The sequence below is a fragment of the Columba livia genome, chromosome 2, assembly GCF_036013475.1.
Source record: "Columba livia isolate bColLiv1 breed racing homer chromosome 2, bColLiv1.pat.W.v2, whole genome shotgun sequence".
NCBI classification, from domain to species: Eukaryota; Metazoa; Chordata; class Aves; order Columbiformes; family Columbidae; genus Columba; species Columba livia.
In genome coordinates, this window is record NC_088603.1 from 114706494 (window position 1) to 114722070 (window position 15577).

At 41.5% G+C, this 15577-nt stretch overlaps 1 protein-coding gene across 6 annotated transcripts in view; it reads right to left on the reverse strand.

The window, feature by feature from the left end:
* The window catches only part of KCTD1 (potassium channel tetramerization domain containing 1), a 105874-nt gene that overhangs the window by 27597 nt on the left and 62700 nt on the right, over positions 1-15577 (reverse strand). For 4 of the 6 annotated variants that reach the window (XM_005511755.4, XM_065053379.1, XM_065053381.1 and 1 more), the window contains exon 2: positions 9030-9208. In XM_005511755.4, coding sequence (XP_005511812.1) covers positions 9030-9208 — 179 coding nt within the window. Of the gene's footprint in view, positions 1-9029; positions 9209-9652; positions 10004-15577 lie in introns of those variants that run through there. The other 2 variants (XM_065053380.1, XM_021300221.2) reach the window with 2 other exon arrangements.

Consider the following 15577-nt stretch of genomic DNA (forward strand, 5'->3'; position numbering starts at 1 on the left):
AACATTTATTTTTTAATCACAGCACAAAGAACACTTTTGGGGTGTGGAAGGACGTAATCCATCATTTGCTCTGAAGTGACACACTTATGGCAAATGCTGTGTACTACAACTTTCTATGCCACTATAAGTAACTACAAGCGATTTCTTAGGCAAGGAATGCAAAGGGCTTGGGTGTGGACCTGGGAGATGGTGCTTATCCCTCCATCTCCCTCCATGACAGCAGGAGCTGAAGGAGAACCACATGTTGCTGCCCTGGGACTTCAAACACTCCTCCCGTTTCACGTGGTGTCACACAGCTTGTGACAGCTCTCTACCTGCAACGCTCCTCATGTGGACAGAGGTTTTGCCATTCAAATATGGCCTGCGTGAGAACATAAATACAATTTTTAATTAAAAGGAATGGGATTTTAATAGGTCACTTAAAGAACAATTATGCCTACCATGTGACTGACAGGCATGTCACATTTTAACATGAAAACCCCACGGGGGTCTGAGAGGTAGAATTAATCTTTATAAATTGGCAAACTACTGAATTATACCCCTTTGCATTTAACACTGCTCTGCTCAACCATCTCATAAAAAAAGCCTTGCATCTCTCTATCACTCTCCTCTTTCACCTTTTTTAATCCTTCACAAACAGAATTTTTTTTATTTTCATGGAAACTGAACTGTCAGTGTTGCTCACCTTCACCGAGTGCCTTTTCTGCAAAACGCAGCAGCGTGTAGAAATATAAAAGATAGGTCTGCAGTAATTAGCTTGGGTACCAGACGCGGCACAGCTGAGTTAGCTGGAAGCAGGATAAACGAGTCCAGGTGGAGCATTGCGCTATATTGCTTCAAGCACCTGAGCCAGCCCAAGTGTCTGCACACATGGCACTGCACAGTGGCAGGACTGGGTGGGAAGGTGACCGTGAGCTCACTGCTTTCCTCAAGGCGTGCCCCTACAAAGCATGCCACAAGAAGTAGCTACAAGCTCAGCTTAGGTGCTTTCAAATTGTTGTAGGAGCCCCTTGGTTCTCTGAAATAGGCACAAAGGGCCTTGAAAGTGCCTAGAATATTGTCCAAATTAGGTGAAGAAACAGCTGTGCTGGAAGAGTCCTACAGATGCAAGCTAATGTACACATCACAGCTGGAAATAGTTTATTTGATTATCAATCCAAGGACTCAAAAAAAAGAGATAGATATCAATGAGCCTCAGAGCACCCTTTCAACTGATGTCACTATGAGTGAAAGCGCCATCTGAGATATCTACAAAATATGCTGGCTGCTTAACTACTCAAGGGAAGCTCAGCATTAACAGGAGCCAGAACACCAAGGATGTGTGGGGAGAAAGGGACAAGTAAGCAAGCAGCGTGCCTTGATCTGGTCAGGTGAAGATCACTTGTGATCTGTGTGATCTCTGACTCCTTCCAACAGAGATAGAAAAGTGTAGATGAAAAAGAAATTAAGACAAAGCAATTAGGGAATTCAGATGATAGAAATAGGGTCAATGCTCAGAGTAGAATGGGGACAGAACACAGATACTGAAGGGCAAGAGTTAAAGAGACAGCAACATGCAGGGAAAGAAAGACTGAAAATGAATGACAAAGGAGAAATAAAGCTTGCCAGATGACAGTTGTCTCATTAAGATATGACCACATTTGAATAAACTGCAAACCAGTTAAGTTAGAAGACACATTCACGTAACAGGAACTAGTGACATTCCCCAGGTCAACACAGCATTTATGTATTATTTGCACAAAAATGAGTGTAGATAAACATTGAATCCTAAATAGTTTTCACCATTTCCTAGGGAAACTTTGCAAACACATTCCCAAATGGCAAACGGACTTGTACCTGTGAAACCCGGTCAGAAGGCTGATCACTACCAGAAAGAAGTAAGCCAGAAATTGGAATCTATATCCTAAAGCTCCAAACACACCCAAGAGGTAGCCGGGTGTTGACAGTAAAACTGGAAGCCAAATGTTTACTTCTGCAGTTACGTATGTACTAGATGACAATTTGCTTAGCAACTACATTGCAATTTATGAAAGACAAATGAAGTACAAACAGTTCATGGGCGAGCAGGATGAGAACCTAGTGCTAACACACAGAGGTTCCTCAGTGCAAGGACTAAGTACGCAAGAAGCAAAACAAACCACTCAACCTCAAGACTGGTTCAAACCTGGACCCTATCAGAAGTGATGTGTAAGCAGAATACTTCAGTGACACCTCAAGTTTCTAATGGGCTTTTCCTTACCAGATCAGCAAGACCCATAGACTCAGCACTCCTTTCTTCCTCCCCAAGTATTTTCTTGGTCACTTAGAATGAGAAATACTGCTTGGGTGCCTTCACCTTGGTTTAATAAGCCACATGACTGGGTAGAAAAGTGCAAACACTACCACAGCAAACTATTTCTCACTGACAAATTTCCATCCGTGGAGCTGATATCAAGCAGTCTCTGCAGTGAAAGGGATTCTCAGAGCACAGACCCTTCAACTAGTTATTGACAACCTGTCACTTCACAGGACTGCAAAACAAGGAGCTGAAGCCTTTAGCTTTGTAACACTCCTGAAAGTAGAAATTTATTCCCCTGAATATTTATTTCCCTGCTGTCATAGCCATGCAGTCACAGTTAAGAGTGTCATGAACCCCTGCCACATCATGTCTGCAAAACTGCTTTCCCTTGGTCTGCATATGTGAAAGTACTCTAACAATCCACTGTCTGGACCTTGCAGTCATTTTATACATTTGAGTGCAAAAGTAGTCAACAAGTACAAACCCCTGCTTTTTATCCTCCAAATAAACAATATACAAAATCACTTTTACTGACACTCAGAAGAGGAAGACATGGACTCCGTGGCTCCTTTCAGTGATGACTCACCACCAGTTACTGACCACATGATGTGAAAACCTGCTAATCTGATCGTGTTATTTCTTTCACCTAGTCATCAGCTACAAGCAACAGCAACGACTTGCTGAGCTTGCAAGTCAGACATATTATAGGACTAAGATTCAGAAAATATTCACTTTTACTGAGGTGACAGTGATGACTGACCAGTGGTGATCATTAATTAAGGCAAAATGATGTCAATATGTACCCTACGTTCAATATGCACACCCAGAGATACAATTGATCTTGGTTCAGCCAGGACCAGAAAATACCCCTCTGAGCTGTTTATTGACAGATGTGTGTTACAAAAGATTTCTCTTCACAATATCACTTGCATAAATTCTCGGAATTTCCTGAAATAGGTATAAAGCATACTATCATTCACAGTTCTGTTTCTGTTTTTCCCACAAGTTTGTATATGTGGTTACACCAACCAAAACAGCTGTACTGCCTAACTGTACTAGGAGGCTGGTCCTCACAAATCAACGTTTCATTTTTTATTAATACACATTACTGATGATACCGACATCATCAACTGTTTATATCTCAGTTACTGGCACCTATAAATATTTACACTTAGAGATAGTAATCTTTTACACTTTCAATCATTCATCCCAAAGCATTTTACAAATTCCTTTTTTCGTTAACCTTGGCAGGAAGCAACCAAAGCTCAAAGTAAAATCAATTATCTTGGGTCATAGAATAGGTCAGCAAGAGAGTCAGTGTATCTCCCTGTTCCAAGCCCTCCCCTTCCCTTGCTGCAAGACCATGCAGTGATCAAATGATGAACTATAAAAGGTGAATAACTAGATGAGAAAGCCATCGATAGGTAACGAAGATTAAACTGCGCCTCTGCCAACCTCTTCTGCCTAATCCCCCACCTCCAGGAATGTTACAAAATGTTAAAAATCTGCAACCTGGATCATCTACTCTAACACATCAGATTGAGCTAGCATACAGCAACATAGAAAACTCCCAAGGAAGCTTGATCTTTACAACTTAACACACAATGCTTGTTCTCAAAAGGCACAAGCCTACTGTAGTCTAGCTACTGCAGTGTCATGGTGATTTAAGAACTACCACCTCATCAGACTTTACATGTTGTACTCTAGAGAGATGACAAAATACCTCTACAGGTAGAGATGTGCCTTTCAGGAAGACAAATCCAAATAAGGAGAGTGGAAAGAAATATATAGCAACACCCACTCTGTCAGTATTTCTTAAAAACAAAACAAAACAAACAACAACAAAAAAACACAAAAAAAACCAACAAAAACAACAACAACAACAAACCAAACAACCAAATTCTGCTTAGTTACAAATATTTGGATTTATTTCTTCAAACAATTAGCATCACTTGGATACTATCTCTCAAACTGCTCTAAGGTGAGTAGGGAATGTTTGATGGGGCTGCTCTCATGGAGGTGTTGCGGAGGGAGCCCCACCATAACAGATCTCCTACCAAACCAGAAGTCTCCAGCATGGTGTTGCAACCTGCAGAACTTTAAACTAAAGGCCAGGATAGTGTCTTATTTTGGAAACGGGCACAGTCTACAAACAGAAACTGCCCAAGCTCTGAAGAAACTGGACAGTGCTAACCTGCCTAATTCATAGCATGTCCTTGGAAGTCCACCTACATAACTTAGGAAGGATAAGTTTTGTTTGCAAACTGTCAAAAAAGGCCAAGGACAGTGGGCATTCTCCTAAGTAATTCTGTGTTCTTGATGTAAAAGAAACCCTTACCAACCCCAAAAAATCCCAGTGTCCTAACTGGATCCAAGTGTGTGAAATTTAATTTCCCTGAGGGCTGAGAGCGAAGATTGGGCAAGAAAACTGGGACACGAATGGATTGGTTCATATGAAAACTGAAACAGCCCTGGGCAGAAATTTGGCAGTATTGTGAAATACTATATAAGAATCCATCTTCATACACAGGGAGTAACTCAAGATGGGAGATGTAGCAATGAAAACAGATACCCTGAAAGGTTCTACCAAGAAATATACACAAAGTTTTAAATGAAATCATCCCATTCTATGGTGGGAACACAGGATGTGGCAATCCAATGCCATGGTGTTATGCAAATATTTGTACCAGGTGACTTGGGCAGAACTAATTAAAACTCCAGATGCTTTGAAATTCCGAGATAGACAACGTTGCTGATATTGCTGATAACATACAGCTGATGCTCATATGATCAAAGTTAAACATCTTCTCATTTAGTTCTGATAGTTGAGGTTGTCTTAGCCTAGTGCTCAGTAACTTTTGCTTGATACCATACAGGCAGCATTAAGGCTGAGAGATGTAGAAATGCTGACTCCAAGCAAAGAGCTCAATCCTACTGCAAGATGATAATGCACTGAAAGAAGGAGTAGGCTGCTGAGGTTCAAATTTCAGAACTAACACACTTGTGCTTCCTCTACTCATACTCATAAATCCTAAAACCCCAACCCATTTTCCTCAGACTTTCTGGTGACCATAGGAAATAATGGGAAAGCATGCATGTGCCTCAGCTCTCAGAGGAGAAAGGCTCCTTTAGCAGATCCACATCTTGTGTCCATCTTCCCTGGAACAAAAAATATGAGTCGTTTTTTTTCTTGGCAGTGGAAAGCAGACCTATTTTTAAAAGATCTTCACTTGTAAAAACAAAATAATAACAAATTTAGTGCACCCAAATCTTTAACAGATAATTTAGTGCTGCCAGATAGAACCCTGCAGATCTGGTAACTTCAAGTAAACCAGAGGTTGTTGAGGAGAGCATGTTCTAGTTAAAAACAGAACAAATTCCAAAACCATAAGACTCCTCACAGAATAGAGACAATTTGCTTGATCCATTCACATGGACATATGAATAACTATCATTTATCAACTCAAAAAAAGGGGGAATAATCTGTATATGGGTGAATGCATCAAGGTCTACAGTCCTGGTGAAAAGAGCTGCAGAAAAGGACGCCTTCCCACCTCTCAGATATTTAAAGAAAATTACTGTTTCATTCAGAAGACTGACTTTACATTAAGTCTTCTTGATAGACATACTGATTCAAATTGCCTCTTCTTGAAGCTTAAGTCTGGCAAATTGTATTATTCAGCTACATTATTATGTATGAGGCATGGTCTCACTGGTGGCTTGGGAGAACCTGAAGCCTCTTGGTGAGATAAAATTATAATATGGGATCTTTCTCATGAAAACAGTAGGTTCTCCCTGGTCTGGAATATAACTGAACTTCTTAGAATTCTATGCTACTGGATTTTAAAACTAATTTGTTTTGTTTGTTTGTTTGTTTTTTAGCATTATTTCAGTTTCAGAATTTAAAATTCTAGGATTACTCCATGCAAAACATCTGTTAGATAAGCTGCTTGTCTGCTGGATTGCTTATAGTCTCACCTGGGTTTCTTTGGAGGAATTAATGGATACCTGTCAGTAGGTTTTTTATATATCAAGTCACAAACTAGTTTGGAGGATCTAACAAAAGTATTATGGAAAATGAACCCTGAGAGCTACAAGTCTTACCTGATATCATTTAAAGAATTCTTTTAAAAATACTCTTTCCAAATCCTACTCTACTGTCCAAAAAGGAAAAAACAGAGGCACAAGCTGAGATGCTACTGAACCCAAAAGGAGAAGGATGAGTACACCTGCTCCAAAGCAGAGACTGCTCTATCAGGCTAGGTCTCCTTCACACCAGCAAGTCGCAGTGACTCCAAAGCTGCTGGTTTGGATATCACCCTTTCAGTCGCTCAAAGAAAGATGACTCTGGTACCTGGCCCACAGATGAAAGGTTCATTTCAGGCTTCTGGCCCTTAGACTACATGTAATACAGCTCACAAGCCTAATGACTTTCATGTCTCAACCTGTTAGATGCTGGAGCCTGCAACTGATGCCTTGACTCATCCCTGGAGCAGTGCTCTTTCAGGCAAGATAATCAAGACCTTATTTTTCATAGACAATAGACAGTAGGCATACGACAGTAAGCCTCAGGAGGCTTCAACTGGCCCAAAGTTATCTATGAGACCCTACCTTAGTTTTGATCTCATTCACACACGTGATATTGGTAGAAAAAGAAAACATACTAGCAATGTTGACCAAAACCTCGGATTAACTAACAAAATTAGACTGTAGATATAGACTGACCAGGTCAGGCTCCCATGAACAATTTTTATTAAGGTCCGAATATTACTCAATAATTTGTACCCAGCACTCACCATATATATATATGTAGATAGGTAGATACATACACACACTATACCCTCCATTGGAAAAAAAGTAAAATCTCACAGACAAAAACCAAACTACCATGTTGCATTTGCCAGTTTATTGCTTCATGCCATTGTCTTTATATCCAAATGAGTTTAGTAATTGCTCTTTTGAAGCTGCTAATGTTTAAAAAAAAAATCTCAAGTTCTCCAAGTGGCTGGGAATTCCATGTTCTAACAGCTACACTGGAAATATTCACTCATCAAGGGGTTCAAAAGACATTTGCTGTCAGAACTGAAACACAAACACGTCAGAACGACTTGAAACAGAATGACTGTAACTCAAAGTTTGGGTTTTCTTTAAATAATGTTTGAAGTGCTTTAGAATGTTTAATTTATTAAACTGGCTTTGATAGTACAGCCATAGCTTTCACTTTCAAGTGCTATAATGGCTCAATTGAACACAGAATACATTAAGCTTAAATTCCACTGCCACCATACACTCTTATGAAAGACATTTTAGTGTTTCTTCACTTCAAGTAATATGCCGTCCCTGTGAATTTGACACGGAAAGAGAAGCTGCATGTATTAATGTCGGCAGGCTCTCATACTGCACACACAACAGTTTCAGACACCATCACTACTCCAACTACTGAAAAAAACTATGTAATCACAACTCTTAGTATCTAGATACAAGCAGGTCCTAACAAAAGTTCCCCAAAACAACAGATTTGGTTTTTGATGAACAGTTCAAGTTTTTACAAACATTGCTTCAATGTCTCCTGGTGGGGCTGTGCTTTGGCATGGCTTCTATTACTTCCCTCTGCCTGGCCTTCCTTGAGGAGGTTGTCACAAGAAAGGCCATGGGCCCATCTGCTTCTCTTTTGTACGCCTTTATTTACTGTTGTCTTCCTCTAGCCCTGTCAGCTCCTAGTGTCAGAAGCACTATTCCAGTCCCACCTAAAATTACGTAGGCAGCGCTGCAGGGGCAGTAGCACCAGTGAAACCCACACTTCAAACAAAATCACACCCCAGGAAGTATGCTTTGTACCCTTTTGGAAAGGAAAGTCGGAGTTGCGGCACCAAGAAACTCACAAACCCCCCATGAGTGGAAAGACCACGAAGGTAACCCCACCTTCCTTCTCAAGCAGGATCAGGTGGTGAAGAATCAGGTATAGACTAATGCTGTAGACACAATTAAACACCTGCTAACCAATAACCTACTCTTAGAATTACAATATCACCACAGTGTTTATCTGCCATCAGCACCATGTGATATCGAACACACACACTGTGTTCAATGCACTGTTGTTTTCTCAAAGCTTTCTTACTTCATCTACTCTACATACACCACTTGCTCATGCACGCAGAAGCTTTCCTAACCACTTAATACCAGTAAGCTACCAGAGTCACAAATGTTTCATTCAGAAGGCATGTGAGAGTTAAGAATCTAATTATTTGAGAAGTCCTAAGATTCTATAAAAAGTTAATGCCGTTCTATATTTTGTTACATACAACCTTGCCTTTACCTCAAGTGACACATCCAAGATTACATGTTGATAGTACAGGAGAGTGGTTACTGCTCCAAATGAAAAACAAATACCACAACACCCCCACCTTTGGACTTAAATGCAGTATTGCTACAGTTTTTGAATGTAATAAACCACAGAACGGGTGCCCTGGCATAAAACCAGAATTCTACATGGTAGAAAGTAAGTGCTCTTTACCATTGGCTTGCTTTCAGTACAAACACATAGGGATTTGCAGAAGTGCCATTTGTCTGAAACATAGTAGAACAGGGAAAGAAAAATCAGTCTCTCACCTCCTACGAACAAAGAAACCTAATTTAATTTTGAAACAAAAGGAACTAAGTTTATCATTCTAAGACAGCCCCAGGACGTCCAAGCATGAAATGGAAGAAAATGAGTTGCCAAAGACATGCAGAACAAGCTTTTTAGAGTTACCTGGAATCGGGATATTTTGTAAGCGTGGCCAAGCTGCTGGTATACATGTGCCCACCCACATCAATGTGAACTGGTGCGTTGGATTTTGTGAGCTGTGCTGGAGTGGGGATGCCTTGATTGTTCAATGGAGATGCAGGGGATCTAGTGATCAGAGGTCTTGACATATTGGGCCGACTGTCCTGTGAAGAGATAGACCTGGGTTAATGATCTCCTTAAAAACCTCGCAGAAACCCACAGTCTTGAGTCAATAGCACTGTCTCATAGGCTCAGCTTATGATTTTTATCTTATTAAAGCACAGACAAATATTTTGTAGTTTTTAAAATCAATCCAGCGCAAAGAGGGCTAAGTTTTAAATAAGTGGGGCAAAATGCAGTGATAAAACCCACAGAGTAGAAATCACGTTCAATAAAACAACTCCTTCCTGAACACTGCTCGTGACAGAAAACCCATACCAATAATAAAGGTCATTCTCGTATTTAGGAAGTGACAAAGGCTCTGACAGAAAAAGGTACAGACAGAAAGACCAAGAGCAAGTACTGTTTTTCTGAAATAAGATGACCCCAGGTAGACTTTCTGTTGCTTCCCAAGCCCACTGCCATACAGTCAGAACAGAAATACAAACCCTCAACTCCTCCATCCTGCACACTCTTCTCTCGAACTCCCAATTCACATAGCACGGAAACAGAAGAAGAAACACCTGGACTAGTCAAGTGCTCATGGACTGCAGACCACTGGACATCGACAGCCTTTGAGAAAGACATTTTCCATTTAAAAGTTAAACGTATGGCGACAGGTGCCCCCGTGTGCCCCGCATAGGCCGGCAGGTCCGAGCGGCTTTCCCGGGAGGGGGCAAGCGGGCTCCGAGAGTCGAGCGGGAGCCGGCGCTTTGCTGATGAAACCGAGTTTTAGTCACAAAGGCAGAGATGTTAACGCCGGCGAGGAGCAGCCGCAGCCTGGGTGCGCGGCAGGCGGGGCAGGGCGGGGTAGGCCGATGTGCTGGAGCCAGTAAGGCAGGCGGCATTCAAAGCCGGGGATTAAAATAGACACGTATTCGAGAGCGGTTTTTTGAGACAACCCCGCTTTGGACTGGAGGAAAAAGCTCCATAGGCGGCGGAATCTTGCAGGGATGCCTTGAGAACTAGGAGCCTTTGCAAATTACTAGCTTTACATTTAAAAGGTAAGCAAAGCAGCGAGAAGTCAGGTACACTTCATCACAAAACTCTCTTTGTTTTTTCGACACGTCTTTCAGCCCTGAAAGGTAATGGATTCCTTGTAAACACTCCACAGAGCCAGGCAGCAAACCTTGCAGAAGCAGAGCACGGTCATGGGAGAGAGTTACACGGTATCTGGACTAGCAAAGTCCTTCGCTGCCGAAAACATAATTTCTCCATTTTTCACAGCTGTTAAAAGATTCAAACCATAAAGGCAACACGAGCCAGGTAAATGTCTAACTGAAATGATTTACAGGCCAATGTTGCACAATAAATCCAAGTAATATTTAACAAAAGGCATCTATAAACCACAAGGTACTTAACTAATTTTCTTTCATACGCAAAAGCAAGCTTAGGTCAAATACTGATAAAAATGAATGGGATGGAGAAAAACAACTAGTTTAGATGTTGGGGGGAAGGTTGGGTTTTCTTCTGTTTCTTTAAAAGCAGAAGTTAATATAAATCTGCAGAAATACCATACTTCATGACTACAATTGCTTGAGGAGTTGCCTGCAGCACAATGAAGACAAGTCCAGACAAAATAAGGTACACACGCTATGCAAAACTAATGTCTGCTATAAATGTTACGTGGTACAACCACCACCCAAGATGCTACTGATCTGCACCACGATATTTAGTAAAATAATGAAGAAAAAAATTAAAAACAACAACTGGAAAGGTGAAAGTAAGAAGGCAAGGAGTGATACAAACTGGAGGAAAAAAAAGCACACATGGGACGATTAGTAGGAGGAAAGCAGTGGATGTGAGGAAGGGAACACATTTCAGTGCTTAAAAGTAGACAGACAGTTTGAAAAAAATACAATCATCAAGGAAGGCTGAAACTAAAATTCTATAACTTGTATGAGACCGGCACCACTACCTCCCTTAGCAGGATCCTCTCTAGCAGAAAAAAACACAGCCCTGTTGCAATTTAGTACACTGCAGCACCACCGAGACTGTAATAGTTTTTCAATTGGATACATTCTCCTGTATACCCTGCCTGAGGCTGCTCAGGAGAAAATGAACAGATTTGCAGGGTTAATATTGTAGTTAGGCTGGGACCTCATTCAGCATAGCCATGATAGTGCCGGCTGCATGAAACGGTAGAAGAATGTGTAGTATAAACTTGACTGCCAGGATGGGAGACAAGTCGAAGGACTGTGGACATTTTACAAGGCAATAAAAAAAAAAAAGGAACCAGTTTCCAAAAATGAGACATAACCAAGCTGCCACTTATACAGTTTACCTACTAAAACTCCCAAGAAATAAAACCACTTTATAACAAAACCTTATTCTCTATTATTTTACCCTCCGCCTTCTCAACACTCTCCCTTCAAGTTACCTGTACTTATTGTGCCTCAAGAAGCAATGCCCATCTGCTCAGTGTTTAGATATTAAATACAATAATGCTAGCCTTGCTCCAGCCTTAGCTCACAAAGCACACTTCCTCAGATAAAACCAGTTCACAGCTGTTTTGGAGACAACTTTGAAATTAGGCAATGGTATTTCTACTGCAGTTGCCCCATAGAAATTAAAGCAGAAATGAGATTCAAAGAACCGAGTGCTTAAAACCCAATTTATTTTACGCAGCACAACCACAGCACAGAAGATCACCATCCAATGGGTACAGCATTAAGACCACTGATACTTGTTTAACAGATCAAACTTAAATAATTGTATTAGTTAACTCATTGTACTGGTTCAGCTACAGAAAGGATAACACCAGGGCAGTTTCTCTGAAGAAATACGCTCCTTGCGCTGGATTATTGCAAACATGGAAGTGAACAAGCTTAGGTAAAAAGCATCTAGAACAAGGCACTGCTGGTAAACTAAGCTTCTACTACCTAAAGTAATTAGAAATATAATTCCTTACAAACAATTAAAGGAGGAAAGAAGGGAGTCAGAGAAACTGAACTCAATGGGATCCGGCAAGCTATCTAGAAGAGCTGATGGCAAGAAGGATCACAAAGCTCTTTGGAAGCCTTCCTTGGTGTGGTTGGTGTCAGGCAGGTGAGACCTGCACCCTTGCAGGGTTTATAGTTCAGCCATGGCTGTTCCCACATGGGATATCACAGAGGTTGTCTGCCTCAGGAACTGCCCCGACTTTAACCACGAGTGGGACACAGCGCACAGCGAGAGGCTGAGCAGGCTGGATGGGCAGCAACATGCCTGATCTGTCAACAGCCTGTTTGTCACCTTGTACCTTTTCCTGCCAATTATTTGAACATTCACTCTACAAAATACTAAGCACAGGAAATCTCAGGTTTTACAATGCTTCCCATGGACCAAAATACTTGAAATACCCTGTGAAATATTTGTCATTATTAGTACTCAAAGGTTTCTTCCCTGAACAACTTTTCAAAAGAACAAGTTCTGATTTCAAATCAGCATGAATTTATTACTGAAACTATGCACTCAAAAGTGCTAAGATCTATGTGCTAGTCAGGTTAAAGACATCTATGTCTTATAAAACACTTCAGTTTTGGTTCAGCACACAAACACACTGCTCTACTAGACCATTTTGGTGCTCCAGCTCTAAACAGCTTGGGGCTTCTCCACTTTCTTGCTGATATTTGAAGGAGTCTTTCAACAAGCAGTTGGTATGCCAGGTCTTTTGAGTACATCTGAACCTGCTTCTCATTTTCTGCCCTAGGCAAGCCTTCCCTTAGGCTCAACAGAAGCAAAAGCAGCCCTGTCTGAACTCCTCCTTCCTGGGATTTACAAAAGACTTTAGGACTTAGAAGTCTTTCTACCAAAGGAGGCAGAGGATCATAGGGGAGAGCTTTCAGATCTGTTCTCCTCCCTGCCTTTTTCTTCTATACCACCTTCTCCCCAACTCCATTCACGTATATTGCTAAAGAATAAGAATTTACTTCTGGGTTGAAAAAACACAGTAGCTGTATGGCTGAGCTGTGCATCCATACAACTGGTCTACCAAAGAAACCACAGGAACCATGTCAATCTTCTGGTAGCAAGTGGAAGAAATAAGAGATATCTGAAGAATACAAGATATTACAACATGCTGCTAAGTGTACAAAAATCAGAGATATGAGGCTTCCTCCTCCCCTCAAAATATTTGCTCATTTAGGCTGCTATGATGAGCAGTGGTTTCAGAAGTGTTGTTTACACTCTGTGGTCTTGAGTAAAGTCATTCCAGTTCCCTTCTTGAGCAATAAACCTTGACAAGAACTATAATACTACAAGCCAAGCCAAGCTCACTTACTGGAGGACTGATATTTAAGCACAATACATCTACTTCACTCAGGACTGTGGCTGGCTAGAGTTACTGTAGCAAATATATTCCCTGTGAGCCAGCCCAGCTCAAGCAGGAATGTATATATGCTACTCAACCTAGTACAGTACTTAATGTAGTAGCCTTTGTATCAAATTCTAAAATTACCAGATGCTCCCTGTCACAGCCCAAGCAACTAGCACTGCAGAGAAACTCAAAGTTATATATTTCAAACTCTCTTGGATTTTTTGGAGGGAGGTGAGGACAAACTTGCCTTATCTAGTCATTAGAAAGTATAATCATAGAGTAGTTTATTCTAAAGCATCAAATCTCCCTGTATTCATTATCTCCTTTTTTTTTTTTCTTCTTCACAACAGAAACCACAAGGGAGGTGCTGCTCCTTTCAAAAGCTTGGTGCCCAGGAACAGCTGGCAACACCAGTCAGCACACCCACATCAGCCATCTCCAGCAGAAAAGTCTCCTCTGAACACATGCACTGTACGGAGAATGACTCGAAACAGATTTTAGAAGCTTCAGACACAAATCCCTTTTCCTTCAGCACAAAGCAGAAATCACTCAAGTGTCATAGACAGCTATGCATCCCGCTTCAAAATAAACAGCAGGCTGATGCTTAGGGGTGCTTGTGGGATGTGGCAAAGCACAGTTTAAGTCCCTTATCCTGACCAGGAACATTAAGACACCTCTCAGATTTGGCTCCTGTTCAAGTGTCCCCACTCGGAGGATGCACTTTTTCAAAACAAACATTTCATTAAAGGTTAAAAAAAAAATTACTCATGATCATGTCTCACCACAATGCTTAAACAAGTACCCCCCACGTTTTTTCAGTTCAGCAAAAACAGTCACCACAACAAAGAGGCTGAAGAAAGCATTTATTCAATATAAACAATATCAGTACAAACAGCACTTTTGGAAGATGTAGCAAGCAGGCAGAGATACACAGATACATGTCCAGGAAGCCCAGGTGCTCATCTCTGCTGGAAGGGGAAAGCCTGACAGCAGCACCTCTGTGGGCTGGCAACATCCTGACACCAAATTCTCTGGCTATGGCAGTGGTACACTGCATCCACAGACGTCACCAGGTTGTGCTGACCCCTCAGACAGAACCCTGCAAGGTGGTCAAAGATGACCACATGCAGAGCATGGAGCTTGCAAGCTGCATTTCAGTTTCCTAAGGTGTACATGCCATCGTGGTGCCTTCTCTTCACCTTTGCCCTGAAGCACAAAAATGTAGCGCAGATCTTTGGCAAAAAGTCTTTACACCTGAGCACATCCATGCCATTTCTTCTGCTTCTTCACCCTTAACACCAACAGCTGGTAGCTGTCTGAGGAGATGGTTGGACTGTACTGGTGTTACTGGGCCTGCAAAACAAAGAAATAGTGCATCATTTCCCCCACCAAAAATATGCCAATTGCACTGTCATGTTTTGCCTTTCATCAATATAATCTGATTGCTCTTTCCCTCATAGATGTGAGCTTTAGGATTGCTGACTCTGAACTTTATGAATTATGTTTATAAAGCAAAACTCTAAAACAATTGTGTCTGAGTGCTACACGAGAAACAGACCCAAAACACTATCAGCTGCAATTTAGTGCCACTGTAAGCAGTGATACCAGGTCCCCTAAGACTCAGCAGTATTACCAGAATTCTTATTTTAGACGTCTGGAGGAAAAGTCTCACTTCATATCCTGAATGTCTGTCAACATGTGACAGGAGGTCAGATTTTCCTATACAAGAGGATTTGGCTCCTGTTCAAGTAACATGGAGAGCTTGAGAAGTCAGGAAGGGTTTCTTGAGATGCTGAAGCACCCAAGCACAGCAGAAGACCTACTGCTATATCAAGCAGCTTCTCACTCCTCCCCACTGGCAGTGAGGCACTCAGTATTATTTGCAGAAATACAAGCAGCATTGCATTTTAGAAAGGTGGATGCCACAAGGCTTCCCAGGAGAGGGGACAGAGATACCCAGAGAGGTCCATCATAGCCAGGGTGTAAGGTATAGGCCACAATGAAACAAAGCCTTGGCTCAAACCCTCCCCTGGAGGTGCTAGGGCAGAGTTTCAAACTGCGTTAGGCTGTCTTCTGT